This window comes from Lacerta agilis, chromosome 4, assembly GCF_009819535.1.
Source record: "Lacerta agilis isolate rLacAgi1 chromosome 4, rLacAgi1.pri, whole genome shotgun sequence".
Lineage (NCBI taxonomy): Eukaryota > Metazoa > Chordata > Lepidosauria > Squamata > Lacertidae > Lacerta > Lacerta agilis.
The window spans coordinates 14952886-14973542 of NC_046315.1; the positions used below are offsets into that span (position 1 = coordinate 14952886).

A 20657-nucleotide genomic window follows, 5' to 3' on the forward strand; every position below is an offset into this window, starting at 1 on the left:
CTTATAAGTGTCCTTGACAGCAAGGGCCACAGATCAGTGAAACTGCCTCAGGTTTGGCTTGAAGAAGGTTCCACATTCAATCTGCAGTTGAGGTGATGTGAGATACTTCTCATGAGACCCTGGAGAGCTACTGGGATTGCCTAGTTGGTAGAGCATGAGACCCTCAGTGTCTGGGTCGTGAGTTCGAGCCCCACGTTGGGCTAGTCAAAATAGCCAATAGCGGTCTTACTGGGCAAATAATCTTAAGGCGGCTTCTTTAAATGGGTGATACCTCATGAGTGGGTTTTTTGTGGGGGGGGGGGCATAAGTAGGCTATTAATTAAAGTAGTCAGGTTGCTTTAAAAACCGTGCAGGTAGCCCTGGTGGTGAGTTGCTCAGAATTGACATACAAATAACACTTGAATCTTGCTCCCAAATTAATATCAAATGAAGGAGGGGAAGCGCTTGTTCTACGAGGGCATCAGTCTTTGTAGGTTAATAGCCTTGTAAAGCCTTTTCAAGGAATCAATTATGCTTCGCTTGGATGCATTGCTGAATCTTTTGTCTGCAGTATGGGTTGTTTCGTTATCCCCCCCCTTTCCTTCCTTTATGACATCTGTTTTACAATGTACAAATGATGCTTGAAAGGGATAAAATTAGCTTAGAACAATGATTGCTAAATGTGCAGTGCATGTTATGTGCAGCGCTTCTCTGTAAATTACCATACCCTGGTCTCTAGGTGTTGTTTCTCAACAACAACAACAAAACATTCCAGAGATTTAATTGTGCCTTATGTTGCAACAACTAGGGGGGAATTTCGAGAGCTCTTTCGACGCAGACAAAGGTGTGGGGACCATTGTCATCGCAAAGCCCCTGGATGCTGAGCAGAGGTCTGTGTACAACATGACTGTGGAAGTCACTGATGGCACAAATGTGGCAAGCACTCAGGTAAGGCATATCACATCAGTTTCCTACACTTTGTTTTGCAGGAATTGCAAATTATTTCAAGTGCATCATGTAAAATAGTGCCGTTTAAGAATCTCAGGCCATTTCACATATGTCAGTTTTAAGCTGTGCATCTTGTTCCTTTGAATTCTGTGGATTCCAACAATCTGTTCATCACCTCCTGGGTTGATGTGCAGAGTAAAATAAAACTGTTACTCAATTTTTGCACTTCTCCAAATTTTGCAATATAATTCTCAGTGCAAATGTATTCAAAATGTGCATTTTAGAGTAAGGCTCTTTTGGAAATGCACACACTGAGATGAAATCTGTTATTTAAATATGTAGTTTGTCATAAAACACATATTTAAACAGTACTTTTAGAAACAAAATCCACAGCTTAATTCAGAAGTGGATGAAACAGGCTCACGAATGAACAAGTGCAAAATTGATTGGACCAGAAACAGAAAATCTATCCATCCATTGTGTGCTACGAGAAGGTATTACTAACAATGAAGTGATTCAGCCATTTGCTCATTCAGTTGTACATTTATAAGCCTGCCTTCCATCCATTTATAGGGCAACAATGTTTTATTAAGGTCTTCTTAATCTCTGACGTGTTCCCTGCACTCTTAGCTATTCATTGTTCCTGAATTTCTGTTTGCTCCTCAACCTTGCCTCCTGGTGGGTCCTCAGTTCTTGTGTTCTGGTCCAATGCCAGAAACACAAGGAAAAATGCAAGGCTGCTGGACCATGGACAGTTTCGAGTGAGCAACATACTTGAGCAAAGGTTGGGAACAGATTAAGGCCTCCTGTGCAACAAATTAAGTTGATTTGGGGAAGAAAAAAAACTCCTTTTGTTTGTTCATATGGCCATATGCCTGGATGAAACCCTTCCCTAGGAAAGTATCAATGGCAGATCTCTTGGTGACCCTTAAGCATCTCCTAGCCTGCAGCCTGTTGCCTTTTTATGCTTTGAGACACCTGCACTTCCAATGATACTTGCCAAAAGAAGAAGAAAGAAACCCCAAAACATGATTCTGGGGGAAGTGGGTGGCTATAAGAAATCATCCAATATGTCAGTTCTCCTCTTTGTGTGTGTGTGTGTGTGTGTGTGTGTGTGTGTGTATTCCATAAATTCCCCTCTTGTTTCACAGCTAGACTTGTCCACCAGACAGCTGAGCTCCAACCCATGGAATGAAACCATATTTCATCTTAATTCCACAGCACCTGCTCATCTTCAGTTTTTTTTTACCCCTGGCAGCATCATAGCTGTCAACTTTTCCCTTTTCTTTCGAGGAATCCTATTTGAAATAAGGGAATTTCCCTTAAAAAAAAGAAGGAAAAGTTGACAGCTATGGGCAGCATGTCCGCTATGTAGTCGGAGGTGGTAAAAAGCATTGTATAAACGCCAGAGCTTGTTTTTATTATTATTATTATTCAGTAATGTGATCAGTGGTGTGGATCTGCTGAACAGCTTTAGTTCCAAAACTGTTGCCCATCTATTACAGGGTTGTTTTTCCCTCGCCTCCTAAAAACCATTATGACTTCCTTTTCTCCCTCCCCAGCCTCTCCACATAGCCCATTACTACCTTAGTAAAGGGAATCAAATGACCGTGGTTTAAAATTCACACAGGGGTTATGTTACTTGTGTGTTAGCTTTGATGGCAGCTTACCAGAAAAACTCAGGATACTTTAGGAGGCACTAAGCCCTTCTCTATAAATTCAAGGAGAGGTCTGGGGGGAATGGTAGAAGTCAAGTGTGTGTGTGTGTGTGTCACTCCCCAAGTGACTAATTTGAAAGATTATATTTGTGTTAATCAGTTGTCTTCAGCCATCACACTCTCTTTGTGGACAGATAGCAGCCACCAATGCTTTAATGCCAGAAAAAATCCATCTTCATGTGGATTTTGCTGGGACTTCAAGCTGAACGGTGGCAGTGGGGAGAACGTTGATTTACTTGATTTATTATCCGCATGTGAGTATGAAGGTACCTGTCAGATTGATTAACTTTAACAAAGACTGAGCCAGGAGGACCACGCTAGCAATGGACTTTCTGAGTTTTTCCAAGCCCGATTCATCACAGCCCGAGGCCATGCAGTAATTTACGGAAGGCTGGGTTTGCGCGCACGCCATTATTTTGCTTGATTTTTGTGTGTGTAATTGCCTCGGGATGTCTTGGCTTGTACCTTTCCCCCCAGAAATGGTGGGGACGGGACAGCTTCATCTCTGCTGCTGCTTGAACGTAACTCCGAGCTTGTGTGCATAAAGGGAAATCAAGAGATAGCCACACATCTATGATAATCATTTGGTATAAAGCCTGCATGTGGCACAATGCAGATTGCATTGACATGTCCACAAATTTCTTACGGGAATGTTTGGGATAAGGATGGCAAATTCATGTTGCATATTAGTAGTGCAGTATTAATTTTAAAAAAATGAAGCCTCATCATTGTGATAAGTGTATGTATGTATGGGGATTTATATTTCTCCCTTCCATTAAATTTCCAGAGCACTTTGCAAAATTTCAAAACTCAGTTGCATCCAAGAGGTCTAAAATGAACTTCTTAATTAGTTGCTACAAATCAAAAATTGTGGAAATGGGGTAGTGACTCCCAGACTTAGTTTGTATCCTTAATAGAAGGGGTGTTCACAAGTTGCAGTCAACAAATGTACAGCAGCTGAACAGTTACTCGTGTATAACAAATGGAGATAGTCTGTGAACTTGTGTACAACATGTACAAATCAACAGTTGTACACACTTGTACCAGGTGTAAATAGAGCTTGTACCTGTGTTCAGTGTAATGTGTGAAGAAGCCTATAATCAAGAGGCAAAGTCCCCCACCCCACCCCCTGGCGCTAGTCTAGCATTTTTGGTTGGGAGTTGCTTTTTCATGCATGGTGCTCCCACCTTAGCCTAGGTCCTCAAAACACATAGAATCATAGAGTTGGAAGAGACCACAAGGGCCATCCAGTCCAACCCCCTGCCAAGCAGGAAACACCATCAAAGCATTCCTGACAGATGGCTGTCAAGCCTCTGCTTAAAGACCTCTAAAGAAGGAGACTCCACCACACTCCTTGGTAGCAAATTCCACTGCCGAACAGCTCTCACTGTCAGGAAGTTCTTCCTAATGTTTAGGTGGAATCTTCTTTCTTGTAGTTTGAATCCATTACTCCGTGTCCGCTTCTCTGGAGCAGCAGAAAACAACCTTTCACCCTCCTCTATATGACATCCTTTTATATATTTGAACATGGCTATCATTTGTTGTTGTCCAGTCGTTCAGTCGTGTCCGACTCTTTGTGACCCCATGGACCAGAGCACGCCAGGCACGCCTATCCTTCACTGCCTCCCGCAGTTTGGCCAAACTCATGTTAGTAGCTTCGAGAACACTGTCCAACCATCCCATCCTCTGTCGTCCCCTTCTCCTTGTGCCCTCCGTCTTTCCCAACATCAGGGTCTTTTCCAGGGAGTCTTCTCTTCTCATGAGGTGGCCAAAGTACTGGAGCCTCAACTTCAGGATCTGTCCTTCTAGTGAGCACTCAGGGCCGATTTCCTTGAGAATGGATAGGTTTGATCTTCTTGCAGTCCATGGGACTCTCAAGAGTCTCCTCCAGCACCATAATTCAAAAGCATCAATTCTTCAGTGATCAGCCTTCTTGATGGTCCAGCTCTCACTTCCGTACATCATATCACCCCTTAACCTTCTCTTCTCCAGGCTAAACATACCCAGCTCCCTAAGCTGTTCCTCATAAGGCATTGTTTCCAGGCCTTTGACCATTTTGGTTGCCCAACATGAGTTGGGCAGATCCACTCCCCACATTCCCATTCTAGTAGCCCTTCAGAAGTTGAAGGGTGAACCACTTGAGTCTGAAGCCCCCTATATTCATGGAGATGATTCCTTCCCTGGACCTTTAAGGGTTCTAAAATGTGAAGGAAGCCTCCACAGATTCATGATTCAGCTTGTCTAGTGAAAACCATATTGGAAGCAATATTAAATCAGTGGGTCTCTTACTCCCTCTTGTCATATCTTCTTCCTCCAAAATGCCCTGTATAACTCAGCTACTTAATAAGTATTAAGGCTGCAATCCTAACCCCACTTACCTGGGAGTAACCCCCTTGAATTCAATAGGATTTACAACTGAGTAGACATGGTTCGGATTGGACTGCTATACCACCACAACATTTTGCTTCAAAGGCCAATGTAATTGTTCTTGGCACATAACCATTTATTATTATTATTATTATTATTATTATTATTCAGATGCATTTTGGCCAAACCCAAAGGTATTTTTGATGGGCAACATTGTATCCCACTTTGGAAGAGACTCGCCTACTCTGGATTTTTAATTTGCTTTGATTTAGCTGCATTTCTTCGGGTCTTTTCAGCTGCCGATTCCCCACCCCCTGAGTAGAACATCTTTGCTAATGCTTTGAGTGTTGCTTTGCTAATTTATAAGCTCAGGGGCCTCAAAGAGCCTTTATTTGGAAGTGCTTTAACTGTGGGAAATCGGAAGTAAGCAGGGAAAAGGAAATCTTTTATACTCAGGCAACATCCCTTGACTGTAAATGAGGCCGTTTGGATCTAGTTCTCTCAAACATCCAATGAGGTCATATACCTGTATCCTGACTTTATCACTTGAGACTGGATGTGTGAATTGACATGAATGGAATTGCTCTTCCATGGGGGCAATGGGAGGAGAGAATAAATTCCCACGCACATAGAAAACTAGTATGTCAGGGAGAAGGCAGAACTAGAATCCTTCTCTCTGACACCTAGTTTCCCCCAGTTGTCCTTGCTCTGCCAGGTGGTCTGATGAGAGTGAAATGGCCCCTCCCACAGGTATAATCTTCTAATTAGGACCCTGCCTGTTTGTTAATGGAAGGAGACATCTCGGTATTGAGACTGCCCTCCAAGATTTCCATTTTTCTGTGTGCAGGAATTTTTTGTGTGCACAGGGGGTGCATTCCACCATGCAACCCATCTGCTCTTTGTGAAAAACAGGCCTTAACAGTGTGAGCAGAATTGGTCAAGTAGTTTAGAACGCACTCTGTCCACATTACAGATGTTGTGTGGTTTAATGGCTATCTCAGCAGCTTTGCTTACCAATGATGTTTGAATTAGGAATCAGTGGGGATAATGAATCTTAGAATCAGAAGATCCCAGGGGTCTGGGAGCACGACTGTCTGGCTGCAATTCTAAACTCGTTTTCTAGCAAGTAGGGATAAAATGAGCTATCAATTTCCCTTCTGCCCTGCATTCAGTCCATGCAGCGCTGTTTCTGTTCCACTGCAATTTAGCTTCCAGCAAAAACTATGTTATTCCTCTCGCTGTCCATTATGGAGAAACACTTTAATCGTGTAATTCTGCACCATTCATTTCAGAGGAAAGGAAACACAATGCAGATCGAAAGAAAGAACATCATTAATTCCATATTGTCACCTGTTGCCTGCAGTCTGCAAACAACAACAGTTGTATTTGCTGGATTGATTTCTGCTACATTTTTTGGGATATATAAGTGAACATTGCTGGTTTCCACTCCCATTTTTGTTTTCATGAGAATTCTGTAATATCCCTACTAGCGAGCAAGTTCCATGGAGCTTAGTGGGATTTATTTCTGAATAAGCATGCTTAGGATTGTATGGCATCTTTGTAACCTTGAATCATCTGTGTAGAAGGAGGGTGCTGCAAGTTGCCACCCCCCTAGGAATAGCAGTAAGGAAAAGACTCTCTCCAGACTGGAGCACTTTGGCAGCAACGGCCAGCACACCACTCCCTTCTCTCTTTCCTCTTTCAGTGTTCGAAAAATGTAAGCTCAGAAACTGGGCCGTGTTGAACATTTCAGACAGTCTTGTCATTTGCTGGGCATCTCAGTGGTCAGTTCTGCACAGTGAAAGGATTATACAATAGATTTTTTGTTAAGCTGTGTCTTTCATGCTCTGATATTCAGGTATACTGTACCAAGCCTATTCTGAGTATCCTTTCTAACAAAATGGTAGAGCATCAACAATGCCAACTGAGAAGCTGCAAGCAAATGGACTGTTTGTCTCCTGATGCACTGCTTGGCTGCTAACCCAGTTGAAACTAGTTAGAGGTGGTTCAAGTCCCCCCTCCCTTGAGGTTTGTACATAGCTATTTGCCATTAGAATCCATGGGCCTGATACAACTATTTCTGTTGCTATTATTCTTGCCCACTCTTCTTGGATGCATAGACCCAGTGTGGCTTCCAGATCCATAAAACAAAACTAGTATTAATAAAACAATAAAACCATCGTTAAATAAATAAGTTGGCTTGCCCAGGGCAATCCAGGGCAATTCAGTGACATCATATCTGGCTACGATTTTAAAGCAGGTCTCCTAGGTAAAGTCTCTCCCCCCCCTCACCCGCAAAAAACACACCACCAGAGGGAGAGTAGCTCCCCTTTTCACCATGAATAAGAGGAAAGTAGAGGAGAAATTGTTCCCTTCCTATAAGCAGGTCTTTTGTTGGAAGTTCAGGAGATGAGAGGGAAACTCACTGTTGACAAGATAATTTGCGACACTGTGCAAAGGGATTGGAAAAACATGAGGTCTCCCCACTGTCTGAAGTTCTGAACAGGCTAATGCAGAGTGAGGGAAATGCTTTTGCATCTTATATGTACTGGACCTGAGCCCACAATGGATCCTGAACCCAGGACCTGCAGAGAAATATTGGATAGGGTCAAAAGAGCACATAAACACACAACCCTCGATAGTCTACATTCACTGGCGCACACATGCACAACTCAAAACAGCTGAGCCTGGCTCTGCTCTTCCTTGGAGAGACCTGCCCCTAAGAACTATGGATTTTATGCTGCCTTCTGTTCCAGACACATTGCTCTTGTGAACCAAACCTCATGTTCTTGGGTGTGCGTTGATAAATGAGGCTGTACCAGAGTGACTAACCTTGCAGAAACTGCATTAAGGAGGAATTCTGCAACAAATTGGAACTTTCAGAGCCCATTGGCACTTGGCAGAACACAAGCATTAACATTTCCCCATGACATTTTTCTTTCTTTCTTTCTTTCTGAAAGCGTAAGCATACAAGAATGAACCTCTGTAAAATTCAAACGCGTAGCAGCAGCTCGGTGGTGTACTCACCTTCTGCTCACTCAGTATCATACCTAGAACAAACTTAGTTGGTCTCTTAAGGTGCTACTGGAAGGAATTTTTTATTTTTTTATTTTGTTTTCACTCAGTATGTTTATCTTTCGGAGCTGCCCACACTAGCAGCACTGAATTAATTGTATATTAGTTTTATTTAGTTGTTGTTTGTCATTATCTGAGTCACAAGAGAACTATGCCGAATCTGTTTATGGGTCATGGCTGAAATTTGGGTCAAGGAACAAGGAAAGCTCCCTGTTGCAGTGAGGATGTCAATATTCAAGAGGCTTTTTATGAGAGCAAAGGGAAGAGATGGGTTCTGCTCAGAGCATAGAAATGAAAGCAGAAGAACAATCTCAAGGTTTGTAGCCAGTCTGCAGGCAGGAAGAGGAAGGAATGAGGAATGGTGGGCTGCAGTCAGTTTGGAACAGACAGAGGCATATAAGTAGGTGAGCTCAAAGCAGATGTTTTGGCATGAATTTAGGTGCAGGCAACATGTCTTTCCAAGTTCCTTCTCTTCCTGACAGAAAGCACATCTCTTCTGCTCTCACTCTGATGTCATAACCCTGATGCCTAATAGGAGTAGGAGACAATTGTTTTGCTGTGTTCTAGGTAGGAAGGAGGAAGCAACACTTTCTCTCTGAGTAGGGAGAGGAATATTGTGTCTGTCTGTGTGTGTGTGTCAGCCTGTAGTCATCTTACTTGAGCATCATAATTACCGGTACTTCTCTGCTTCCCAAATCCAGCTGATGCCTTGCTTGCATCCAGACCTTGATGCAGTTTACTCTCTCTTACCTTTTCCGAACCATCCTCCAGGTGTGTGTCTGCATCCTGTTTCATCTCTCTCTCTCTCTCTCTCACACACACACACACACACACAAACTTTTGTGTTTCCTTCAAAACACTCAACAGTTCCTAGTAGAAGGAAAACATCTCCTAACAATTAGTCCACGTTGACTTATCATTCTGGGATATTCACAAGTAATCTCCCCCTAACAGATTAATGGACCAGTAGCCATAACAGATCTGTCTGCCTATCCATCCTCTCTTCCCTCTCATTCTGGGCTTTTCCACATTTACCTTTTGTTCCACTCTTTCTAGGCACAAGTCTGCACTTAAAAGCTCAGTGTCTGAGTGGTTGGTTGGTTGGTTGGTTTTGCCCTAGAGCTTTCCCTGCAAAAGCCCGCTCTTTAGCGTTCAATTGGTACAAACATGAATTTGGGCTTTCTGCAGATTGCTGTTTGCTCTGATTGAGCTACTGAGAGCGGATTTTTGTGGGGAAAGCTCTGGATTTTAAAAACGGGTATTTTGGCACACAACTTTAAAGTGTGAACCATGCCTGGAAAAGGCAAAGCAAAGGTAAGTGTGGAAAAGCCCTGTCCCCCCCCCCACCTTCTCATGTACACATGCATAAATATACATTAAGTGATGTGTATATATATTTTATCTTTTTTCTAGTATTTTTCTCTGGTGGAGTAAAGCTTTTGGATAGCCCATTAAACAGTCGATTCTTGCAATATTTGGGCAACAAACATTCTGAAGTGAGCACACGCTGGTTTTGTTTTTCCCTGTAGACTTGCAATTAATCTTCTCTGTGTTATTTTTTTTTTAAATCTCCCCAGCAGGGCCAATTCCCCTGAACTAAAACAATATTCATGTGAAAATGGGAGCTTATGACATTTAAAATGTTAAGGCTTTTACATCAGGGCCAAACTAGACGTGATGCTGTTTATGCAATTAACAATTGTGTGAATGGCTTTTGAATTGGGGGGGGGGGGAAATCCCTCATTTGTTCCAAATTCAAATAACAAGTGTGCAGGGGAGGGGAACAATCTGCATCAGGACTACGCTGGGTTCTTATCCAGATTGGGTTCCTTGTATTTTCAACTTATTTGCTGTTAATTGTGTGAAAGTTGCATCTGCTTTGGCACAACAAGAAGTAATTATTATTATTATTATTATTATTATCATTATCATTATCATCATTATTATTTTGCACTGTGCTCAGAATGCTACTAAAAGGGTTAATAAACATTACAGTGGTACCTTGGTTGTCAAAAGGTTTGGCTCCCAAAGAAATCGGCTCCTGAACGCCGCAAACCCAGAAGTGAGTGTTCCGATTTGCAAACGTTTTTTGGGAAGCCGAATGTCCGACACAGCTTCCACAGCTTCCGATTGAGTGCAGGAAGCTCCTGCAGCCAATCGGAAGCCGCGCCTTGGTTGTCGAACCATTCCGTGAGTCGAATAGAAGGCATGCTGGGATAGATGGACCAATAATCAGACTTTGTATAAGGTAGCTTCATACAACATGACTGTTTGAATCCCTGCTCAGGCGTTGATGCTTTAGTTGAGATTCTCCCTTCCAACTCTACTATTTCATGATTCTGTTATTGAAGTTGCCAGGTGACCTTGAGCCTAATCCACTACAGGATTGTTGTAAGAATGCTGTGGGAACACACAGCTCAATGTAAGCTCCCCACCCACCCACAATCTCTTCCTTAAATGTGGCAAAGTAATAATTTTGACTCATATCCTCTGGGATGCATCGATACACCACAGCTTTTAAAAATACATATAGCAGGACTATGCATGTCTTCTCAGAATACTCATTAAGTTCATTGGGACTTCTTCCCATTTGTTGTGGGGGAGGAAGGGAAAGGAGAATGTTAGCCGCTTTGAGACTCCTTTGGGTAGTGAAAAGCGGGATATCAAATCCAAACTCTTCTTCTTCTTCTTCTTCTTCTTCTTCTTCTTCTTCTTCTTCTTCTTCTTCTTCAGGTTTGTGGGCATCATGTATGGCAGCCACAATGTATGTTTTTGCTGTGTTGGTGTCATTAGTCATAATATCATTCATCATATGCATAGAAAGGGGCATTACTTTAGACCCAACGAAACAGAATTAGACCTTTGGTTTTCAGTTCTTTCATTCTTAACTTTCCATATTATTGTTGTGGCTGTTGCTGTTGTTGTTTAGCAACCTAAGTTCCCAACAGTGTGCTCAGTTTTAATGATTTCTACCATTCCTTATTTTCCTAAGGCCAACACAGTATCCCAAGCCATAGCATGCAAGGGGTATTTGTAATCATTAGCAATTTGGATTTTACAGGATATCCACTGTTTCTTCTTCAGAAAATCTGGGTACCCCATCTTCCCTCTTCTGTTCCCCCGGCCATGTAAAGCTCACAGAAACGACTCCTTCCCAAGCCTACCCTAAGCAACATGCAATATAGTCTTAACTTAGAGGGAATTTTATTACAACTGCCTTCTAGACTGTTCCCAGGATAGGTCATTACATGCAATTTTTTGGGAATTGTTTACGCACTTTCTGGTAAAGCATTCAGCAAACGTCTCACTAACGTCTCGGAAAGCTAATGTTTCATGTCTCTCTGAGGGCAACCTCTTTTCATAAAATACTATTATAATAGCTTATAAGTAAATCTTTTCCTCCATTAAAACGTGAAGTGTGGGTGTAAGTGACTGGGCTCAAACTGAAGCCCTGTAAACGCGTTCGAGTAGACATCCTCTCCACCCACCCCTCTACCCCCTACGCACACTTAAAAAAGTGTGGGGGTGGTGAGTTGTTGTTTTATTAGCTCCGTCTGCCCTTCAGATTTTTCCAGAGCTCACACTCTCCGCATCCTGACTGAACCTATGTCAGGGAAAACAGCTGCTGAGTGCTGCCAGTAGCTTTATAATGGCTCACATTGTTGATGGAGGTAGCAATGAGATGGTGGCCACGCCGACCTCATCTACACAAGCAGCTGATTGAGGCAGGGGTGAAGTGGCAGGCAATTCATTCAGAACAAACTTTAAAGAAGTCAACGATTTGTCTGGTGGAGCATCGAATAAACTTTTTGCTGCAGCGGTGCTGTGGAATACGGAGGAAGAGAGAGGCATTTGAGCCACGGTCTGTTCTCCCTTCATTACATTATACCCCGTGGTAGAGCACATCCTTTGCAGGGTTTGATCCCTGGCATCTTCGGTTGAGTTTGAAGAACCCCATCTGAAACCCTGGAGATCCGCATCTTCTCAGCATAGACGTTTATAACATGGTGCATGGCATGGAGTATGTGGATGGAGAAAGGTTTTTTCTTCCTCTCTCGTAAGACTACAACTTATAGATATTGTCAGAGATTGCCCGGCTCCTTGCGAGGGGAGGGCCTACTCGGGAGGAGAGCCGGGGCAAAGGTATTCCTTGTGAGGAGCGAGGGGAGAGAGATCCTCCTCTCGAGGAGGAGGGGGACAGGAGGACTACTCGAGAGGAAGGGCTGGTTGGAGGTGCTGCTTGGGAGGAGGACTAGGAGAGCAGCTCTTCAGGAGAGAAGGGCTCTCTACATTACAGGGACCCCCAGCCGCTTCTGTCGATGGACTCCTCCTCTTCTAGCCTCTCGCCTGAGCTCTCTCCAAGGGAGGAGGAGCTGCAGAGGCTTGGAGACTCTGGGCAAAGACCCAGCACTGCCAGCCAGAGAGGATCTGAGGGAGAACTGCCGCTTCCGGCACCAGCACAGCATTGGGGGGGGGGTCAGGAGGCACCGCAGATGTCATTTTAGGGTGCCGAGACTTTGGTGTTGGGTGGGAAACCGGAGAGGGGCACTTCCGGATTCTGCAAGTGACTGAGCGGTCATGTTTTGAACTAGCTCTACACTGTAAAATAGTAATGCACAATAAATAGTCTTAGCAACTGAAGGCGCTGTCATTACTCATGAGCAACACTTAGGAAAACCCTGACAGCTATCCAGGGAAGTTAGTTGTCAGAAGATTCAGGGCAGATTTTTTTATAGTACTTATTCATGCGGTGCATAGTTGAACTATGGAACGCACTCCCACAGGAGGCAGTGCTGGCCACTAACTTAGAGGGCATTAAAATCCATGGAGGAAAAGGCTATTGATGGCCTCTAGCCATGACACCTGTGCTTTGCCTTCACAGTTGGAGGCAGTAACACTTCCGAATAGCAGTTTATGGAAGCCACTGAACGGCAGAGTGTTCATGTGCTCAGATCCTGCTTGTCGGTTTCCTGCAGGCATCTGGTTGGCCACTGTGAGAGCAGGATGCTTGACGAGATGGGCCATTGGCCTGATCCAGCAAGCTCTTCTTATGTCTCTGACCTAGTTGGTCTGACTTGGTACAAGGCAGGCTAACACCTTCATGTGCTGCCTTGCAACCAGGCGATTAACCTCAAGCACCAGACAACTTAAGTCTCATATAAGGTTCCTTTCTCAGATAGGAAACAAGTAGGGAATGAAGGGATGATTTCTTTACAGTGCAATCCTACACCTGTCTATTCCCTGTTGAACTGAATGGGACTTAACCTTGGAACAGTCACACACATCTATTTTATGTGTTTTATTGTGGCCTGCCAAGGCTTCCCCACAGAAATACTGGAATGGTTAGTCTATAGGGATGGGGGAGAATCTTGATTCAGTTCTCATTAAGGCAAACCTACCTATTTTGCACTTTCTGAAACAATGCAGGAACTGAAACGCTACCATCCTTTGAAATCCACACTCCTCCAAACTTTGCAAATACACTGTGTCTTTTCTGCTGCCTGGTGATGCATTCTAGAACTTTGCTTTATGAACCATGTATCCTGTACCTTGAGCTCATGATAAGACCGTGTTTCTTAAATAAAATAAAATAAAATAAATTCTTCCAGTAGCACCTTAGAGACTAAGTTTGTTAGTCTCTAAGGTGCTACTGGAAGAAAAAAAATGTATTTTGTTTCAACTACAGCAGACCAACACGGTTACCTACCTGTTTCTTATATAAAGTCCTGGGGTTTCCTCAAGCCAAGAGTTCCAAGTACTGAGTCCAAATGATAAGCCAAGATCAAACTTCGTCTGAAGACTATTGTTTTCTGGGAGTGAAACAAACCGCAATCCCTAGTTTGGATGGAACTGTAAGCCGGATATTGTGGTTTGTTTCCTCCGAATAGGAGCGGGGAGGAGTGAAGCGGGTGCAATTTGCTTGTGTGCAAGTAAGCGTAATCTATCGTCATTACACCATGATGTTTGAAAACAGCCAATGTGGCAGGTACCTGTGTATAATTTGCTTCTTCTCCAACACGAAACCCCGCTTTTCCTCCTTTTATATTGCAGGTTCTCATCAAAGTATTGGACAACAACGATAACGGTCCGGAATTTTCCCACCCGAGTTACGACGTCACGATTTCTGAGGACATCCTCCCTGACACTGAGATCCTGCAAGTTGAAGCCATAGACAGAGATGAGAAGCACAAGCTCAGCTACATCATTCATAGCAGTATTGACTCAATCAGTGTGAGGAAGTTCAGGATGGATCCCAACACAGGAGTTCTGTACACCGCCGAGCGCTTAGACCACGAAGCCCAAGATAAGCACATCCTAAACGTAATGGTAAGAACTGAATATATTAACTCTGTGCTCAGGCACAATCAGTGCCTATTAATAGGTGTATGCTATAGTCTACTGATAAGCACAGAGGCTTTAAAAATTGGCAAGGAAGCAGTAATTAATTTTCCTCCCTCCATTGGCATGCATTTATTTATTCGTTCCGTTCTTTCAGTGCTGAGCTTGTGTTGAAGCTTTGTGAGGCTTACTATGAAAGCGTTTTTTATCTCACAAAATGGTTTTGCCATCTTAAGGGAGAACACGGAAGAAACATTATAATCTCCCAATGCCTGGGCCTTTTATCAGAGGTGACTGTCTTAAAGAGTTTCTCAGGAGAAGTTTTTAAAGTTCTTTCAGAATCTATTAAACAAGGTGATTATCGCTCTCCTTGCCCGTGCCCTGTGATTGAAAGCAAAGTGCTCTGATTCATCTTGCATTTCTGTAGGATTTTCCCAAGGCAGAAGACACTGGTTTATGTGCCTAAATTACACGGGGGGGGGGGGGGGTTGTTCTGCTTTGAAGTGGATGCTGAATATTATGGAGCAGAAATTATTATTGTTGTTTGTTGGCAGTGGGTTAGAACTTTCAAACTAACCTTGACTTTCATCTCCCACCTTCTGAGAAATTTTACTAGTTTTTTTTCCCCAGGGATGACTGGATCTCACTCAATTCACCTTGTCATAGTATTTAGCACGGAGATAGTCAACTTCATAGCCTCCAAATGTCCAACTGCCTCTCTAGTCACAATCTATTGCACGATCACATCAGGATCTCTTTCCTGCTCTGTGATTTGCCTGCGTGCTGGAGCACATCAGGGAGCTGTTTAGGTTGGTTGGGAGTGAGAACGTGTCCTTAAAACTGAAGCGGTTGATGCATGTGCCGTATCTGTACAAAATCTGGAAGCAAAAAGCAGAAAAAAAGATGGATGGCTAGCACACTGGTTCTGCTCCAGAAGCAAAACCTAATAAATGGTGATAGTGAAATATTTTCAACCAACCAACTACTATTCAGGTATATAGCTTTACCCTCAAGGCCAGGATCTGTTACTACAGTACATAAAAAAAAAATATTCATGATTTTCAGGTTTATACATTTTCAATAATTTTACAGTCATTTTAACATTTCAAAACTTGACTTCCTTCCCCCTGTTTCTGCAGTTCCTTAAATTTATTTTTCATATCTTCTGCATATCCAAATTAACTTAATTTGTTCATTTATTCATCTGCTTTAAATGTATACTCTTAAGAAACTGCAGGTTGTTACAATAATCTTGCCAATGTTCTTATGTGTTTGCAATTTATCTGTAAATATTCAATGAACCATTTCCATTCTTTTATATATATAAAAAGTTTTTTAAAAATAAAAATTGTCTTAGAGACCAACTAAGTTTGTTCTGGGTATAAGCTTTCATATGCATGCACACTTCTTCAGATATAAAAGTTTGTTATCTTGATTTCTTATTCTTCCAGTAAGTTTCACCATTTTTGCATATTCCATAAGTTTTTGTATCCATTCTTCCTTTGCTGGGACTTCTACTTTTGCCATTTGGGGGCAAGTAACATTCTTGCCACTGTAGTAGCATGCATGAATAGGTTTATATACAGTTTAGGTAGTTCTGTCCCTATAATTCCCAAAATAAACTTGTTACTACATATTGCAGTAGCAAACTCCCTAGTTTAACTAGGCAATGTGTAAAGAAGTATTGAATTCACGACTTCTTCCCCAGATGTAACGTTGGCCAGGTTTTGTGGCCCTACTGTACCAGTTTTGCTCTGTGCTCCAGTGATTGTTGCTCCTTCTCCCCAGGTTCGTGACCAAGAGTTCCCCTATCGGCGGAATTTGGCAAGGGTCATTGTCAACGTGGAAGACTCCAACGATCACAGCCCTTACTTCTCCAGCCCTTTGTACGAAGCCTCTGTGTTTGAATCTGCTGCCATTGGATCTGCTGTTCTGCAGGTCACTGCCTTGGACAAAGACAAAGGCGAAAACGCAGAGCTGATCTACACAATCGAAGCAGGTTAGCAAGTGAGGTTTTTCGCACTGTAAGGTTGCACGTAATAAAATCACACGATGTAATGCAATTGTTTGATAGAATTAAAGATTACAGCAAGGAAGGTAAGTATGCCAAGGTTCCTTAGAAATCAATGAGGCCTTATGTTTAACTCGTTTGCCTTTTTATGTCTTGCATTCAAGAGATGGTGCCTTGCGGGGCCTTTTTGTGCTTCTCAGAATTGCACCATTGTTGCTGCTGCTGCTGCTGCTGTTGTACTTGCATTGCTAAACACCCTTACCGGTACTAAGGAATAAGCCCCATTGAGCCCAATAATCATCTATTATTTGTTGACTTAAAGCACCCCCATCATCAATACCCAACCAGAAAGGTTCCCAGAGGTCAGTAAAAACAAGATGTTTACAGGATTATAATCTAGAGATCTTGACATAGAATCATAGAAACTTAGAGTTGGAAGGGACCCCAAGTGTCATCCAGTCCAACCCCCTTGCAATGCAGGAATCTCAGCTAAAGCATCCATGACAGATGGCCATCCAACCTCTGCTTAAAAACCTCCAAGGAAGGAGAGTCCACCACTTCTTGTGGGAATCTGTTCCACTGCTGAACAGCTCTTCCTGTCAGAAAGTTTTTCCGAATGTTTAGTCAGAATCTCCTTTCTTTCAACTTGAATCCATTGGTTCCAGTCCTGCCCTCCAGAGCAGGAGAAAACAAGCATGCTCCCTTCTCCATGTGACAACCCTTAAGTTATTTGAAGATGGTGATCATATATCTTCTCAGTCTCCTCCATTCCAGGCTAAACCTACCCAGCTCCTTCAGGCGGTCCTCATAAGGCTTAGTTTCCAGACCCTTGATCATCTTGGTTGCCCTCCTCTGCACACATTCCAGATTGTCAACATCCTTCTTAAATTGTGGTACCCAGAATTGGACACAGTATTCCAAGTGTGGTCTTACTAAGGCAGAATAGAGTGGTACTATTACTTCCCTTGATCTGGACACTATACTTCTGTTAATGCAGCCTAGAATAGCATTAGCTTTTTTGCTGCTGCATCATACTGTTGACTCATGCTAAGCTTGTGGTCCACCAAGACCTCTAGATCCTTTTCACATGTACTGCCAGTAAGCCAGGTGTCCCCCATCCTATATTTGTGCATCTGGTTCTTTCTGCCTAAGTGCAGAACCTTACATTTGTCCCTACTGAAATTCATTTTGTTAGCTTGCGCCCAGTTCTCCAATCTATTAAGGTCATTTTGAAATCTGATTCTTTCTTCTGCAGTATTAGCTACCCCTCCCAGTTTGGTGTCATCTGCAAATTTGATGAGCATCCCCTCAATTCCTTCATCCAAGTCATTTATAAATACGTTAAACAGCAACGGGCCCAGGACAGAACCCTGCAGCATCCCACTTGTCACTTTTTTCTAGGATAATAAGAACCATGAATGAGTACTCTTTGGGTTCTGCCAGTCAACATAAAAGGAAAGAAGGGGTGTGGGTGGAAGAGGAAAGCAAGCAAACTCAGGCACAAATTCTTAATCTTAAAAAATTCCTGTGTTGACCAGCTGGCATGGAAACAACTCAAAAAGAGAAGGAACTGAAAGGAGCTGAACTTTCAGCAAAGCTGACTGAGTAGCCCTTCTCTCTCCTCTGCCTATCCTTCTCTCCCCCCTCGTTTTCAGCATGATAGATAAATGCTTTCATTTGGTTGTAGAAGATGGCTGCAGAATCACTCCAAGTTTGATGCATTTCAACCTTGGCAATCCAGTTCACTTTATCCTGCAGCAATTTTCCTGTCTAGTTGAGGCCATTGCTTCCATTACTCTCCAGTGGTCATTGTTCTTTTGCCTCTGCTGCCCCGCTGTTTATTTCAAGGAGCCCAACTGGCAGCCTCTCACTCTTTTCCAGTAATGGAAACTTGCTTCTGTCAACCACTGCCAGCTACTTCTGGACTTACATTCCTCTGTTTGCATTTTAGAACAGTGGCCAAGGACTCGGATCTTTCAGCTTGCATATATATATATATACATCTGGCAACCTGAGTACAATAAACAAACATTGGGTCAGTCTTTTGAGCCTGCCCTCCCTGCCCTCCGGCCTACCCACTTAACCTCAACCATGTGTACAGAGTTCTGTGGAGCATTTATCCAGTGGCTTGCTACGTACAGGTCTGAGCTCACAAATGCACAGTCTGGGGTGGATCGTGCATTAGCAGACTTACATTCTTATGCATGCACAATTACAGCAAACATGCAAAGGGCAGGATGTGGACTGAGCATGTTCCGCTTGTCCCACTGCACATTTACCTAATTTGCCAATGTTTGGATAACTCTAGCGTGATAACAGAAGAGGTAGATTCCTGCAACCAGGACCACGTTAGACTAGGTCATGGGTAGGCAAACTAAGGACCGGGGGCCAGATCCGGCCCAATCACCTTCTAAATATGGCCCATGGGCGGTCCGGAAATCAGTGTGTTTTTACATGAGTATAATGTGTCCTTTTATTTAAAATGCATCTCTGGGTTATTTGTGGGGCATAGGAATTTGTTCATCCCCCCCCCAAAAAAAAATAGTCCGGCCCCCCACAAAAAGAAGAAGAAGAAGAGTTTGGATTTGATATCCCGCTTTATCACTACCCGAAGGAGTCTGAAAGCGGCTAACATTCTCCTTTCCCTTCCTCCCCCACAACAAACACTCTGTGAGGTGAGTGAGGCTGAGAGACTTCAAAGAAGTGTGACTAGCTCAAGGTCACCCAGCAGCTGCATGTGGAGGAGCGGGGAAGCGAACCCGGTTCCCCAGATTACGAGTCTACCACTCTTAACCACTACACCACACTGGCTCTCTAAGGGAAGGTCTGAGGGACAGTGGACCAGCCCCCTACTGAAAAAGTTTGCTGACTCCTAGATTAGGTCTCTTCCTGCATTGTATTTGATTTCAGTTCTGTCAATCACAATTCCAATTCACCTATGTGTGCCCTCCTCCTGAAACTGCAGGCTTAATCACCCTTACCAATCAACACTGATTTATTTTATTTTATTTATGATTTTCAATTTTATACAGTACTGAATTTTTGCATCCCAATCTATACACCTCCCCACTCACTCTATAGCGTCATGAATCGTTAAGATGGCATCATGAGGTTGTTGTCATCTACGTACATGAGGTTGACAAGTTTAGCTTCTTTTAAAGGGAATTAGCAGAGGTAATTCATCAAGTTGACGAAAGACCCAGATCTTAAACCCTAGTTGCTGCTAAACAGCTGCAAAGCAGCAGGGGAGATGGCAAGCGGAAGGGGAGTGCATGACCCAGTCAGCACTTTTCCTCTGCATCAGCTCCCTCCCTCAAGCCACTACTCCTTAGAGTTGTGGTAAAAAATCAATTTGGACAGCATTTGGGTAGAAAGGTGTGGAGGCGGGGTTGTGAGGCCAGGAGGAAGTGGCAGGTTTAAGGCTCAGTCATCCCTCCCCTTGTCCAACGCTTCTTCACTGCAAATAGTCTTGCTCCTGTTGCTTTGAGACTTAGATCTGTTTCCAAGTGTCTAATTTGGTCCTATGGTAAATGGATAGAGTGATATAATGTTGTTAAGATCGGCTGTAAAAAGTGTGTAATAAAATGGCTCCCATAATCATGGAGGAGGGAGGGGTGAGGCAGTGGCCTGGAAGTGTGGACAATGTGAGGCTTCTACCCAGACCAATTATTCCAAAGCTTGAAACCCTTTGATGAGACTATCTCCCCACGACTGCCTGTGATTTCGATTTCATCCTCCCATGTTGCCAGCAAGTCAAGGTTTCAAACCTCTGTTTCAGCTGCTGCAAATTCCCACCATTTCGTTATCCCCAGATGTCCCTCGATGCAGCGTAATAGAACTTTTTGAGGCTGTCGTTCCTCTGACCCATGAAAGGATCGAAAATTCTTTCTAGTAGCACCTTAGAGACCAACTGAGTTTGTTCCTGGTATGAGCTTTCGTGTGCATGCACACTTCTTCAGATACACTGAAACAGAAGTCACCAGATCCTTAAATATAGTGGGGGAGTGGGGAGGGGTATTACTCAGAAGGGTGGTGGGAATGGGTGATAGGCTGATAAGTGTGGAAAACTTGTTGACGACTCTAAACGGCTGCAATTAGTCTTGCAGGGAAAGGCAAGGGGTGAGATGGCTAAAGATGGCTTTGTTATGTATAATGAGATAAGAATCCAATGTCTTTGTTCAAACCAGGTTTCTCCATGGTTTTAAGTTTGGTGATTAGTT

The 20657-nt window shown here is 43.2% G+C and overlaps 1 protein-coding gene across 9 annotated transcripts in view; it reads left to right on the forward strand.

Annotated features, from left to right (window-relative positions):
* Positions 1-20657, forward strand: part of FAT3 (FAT atypical cadherin 3) — a 443200-nt gene that overhangs the window by 337055 nt on the left and 85488 nt on the right. For all 9 annotated transcript variants that reach the window (XM_033146109.1, XM_033146108.1, XM_033146110.1 and 6 more), the window contains 3 exons: positions 788-927; positions 14139-14414; positions 16215-16425. In XM_033146109.1, the coding sequence (XP_033002000.1) occupies positions 788-927; positions 14139-14414; positions 16215-16425 (627 nt within the window). The remainder of the gene's footprint in view (positions 1-787; positions 928-14138; positions 14415-16214; positions 16426-20657) is intronic.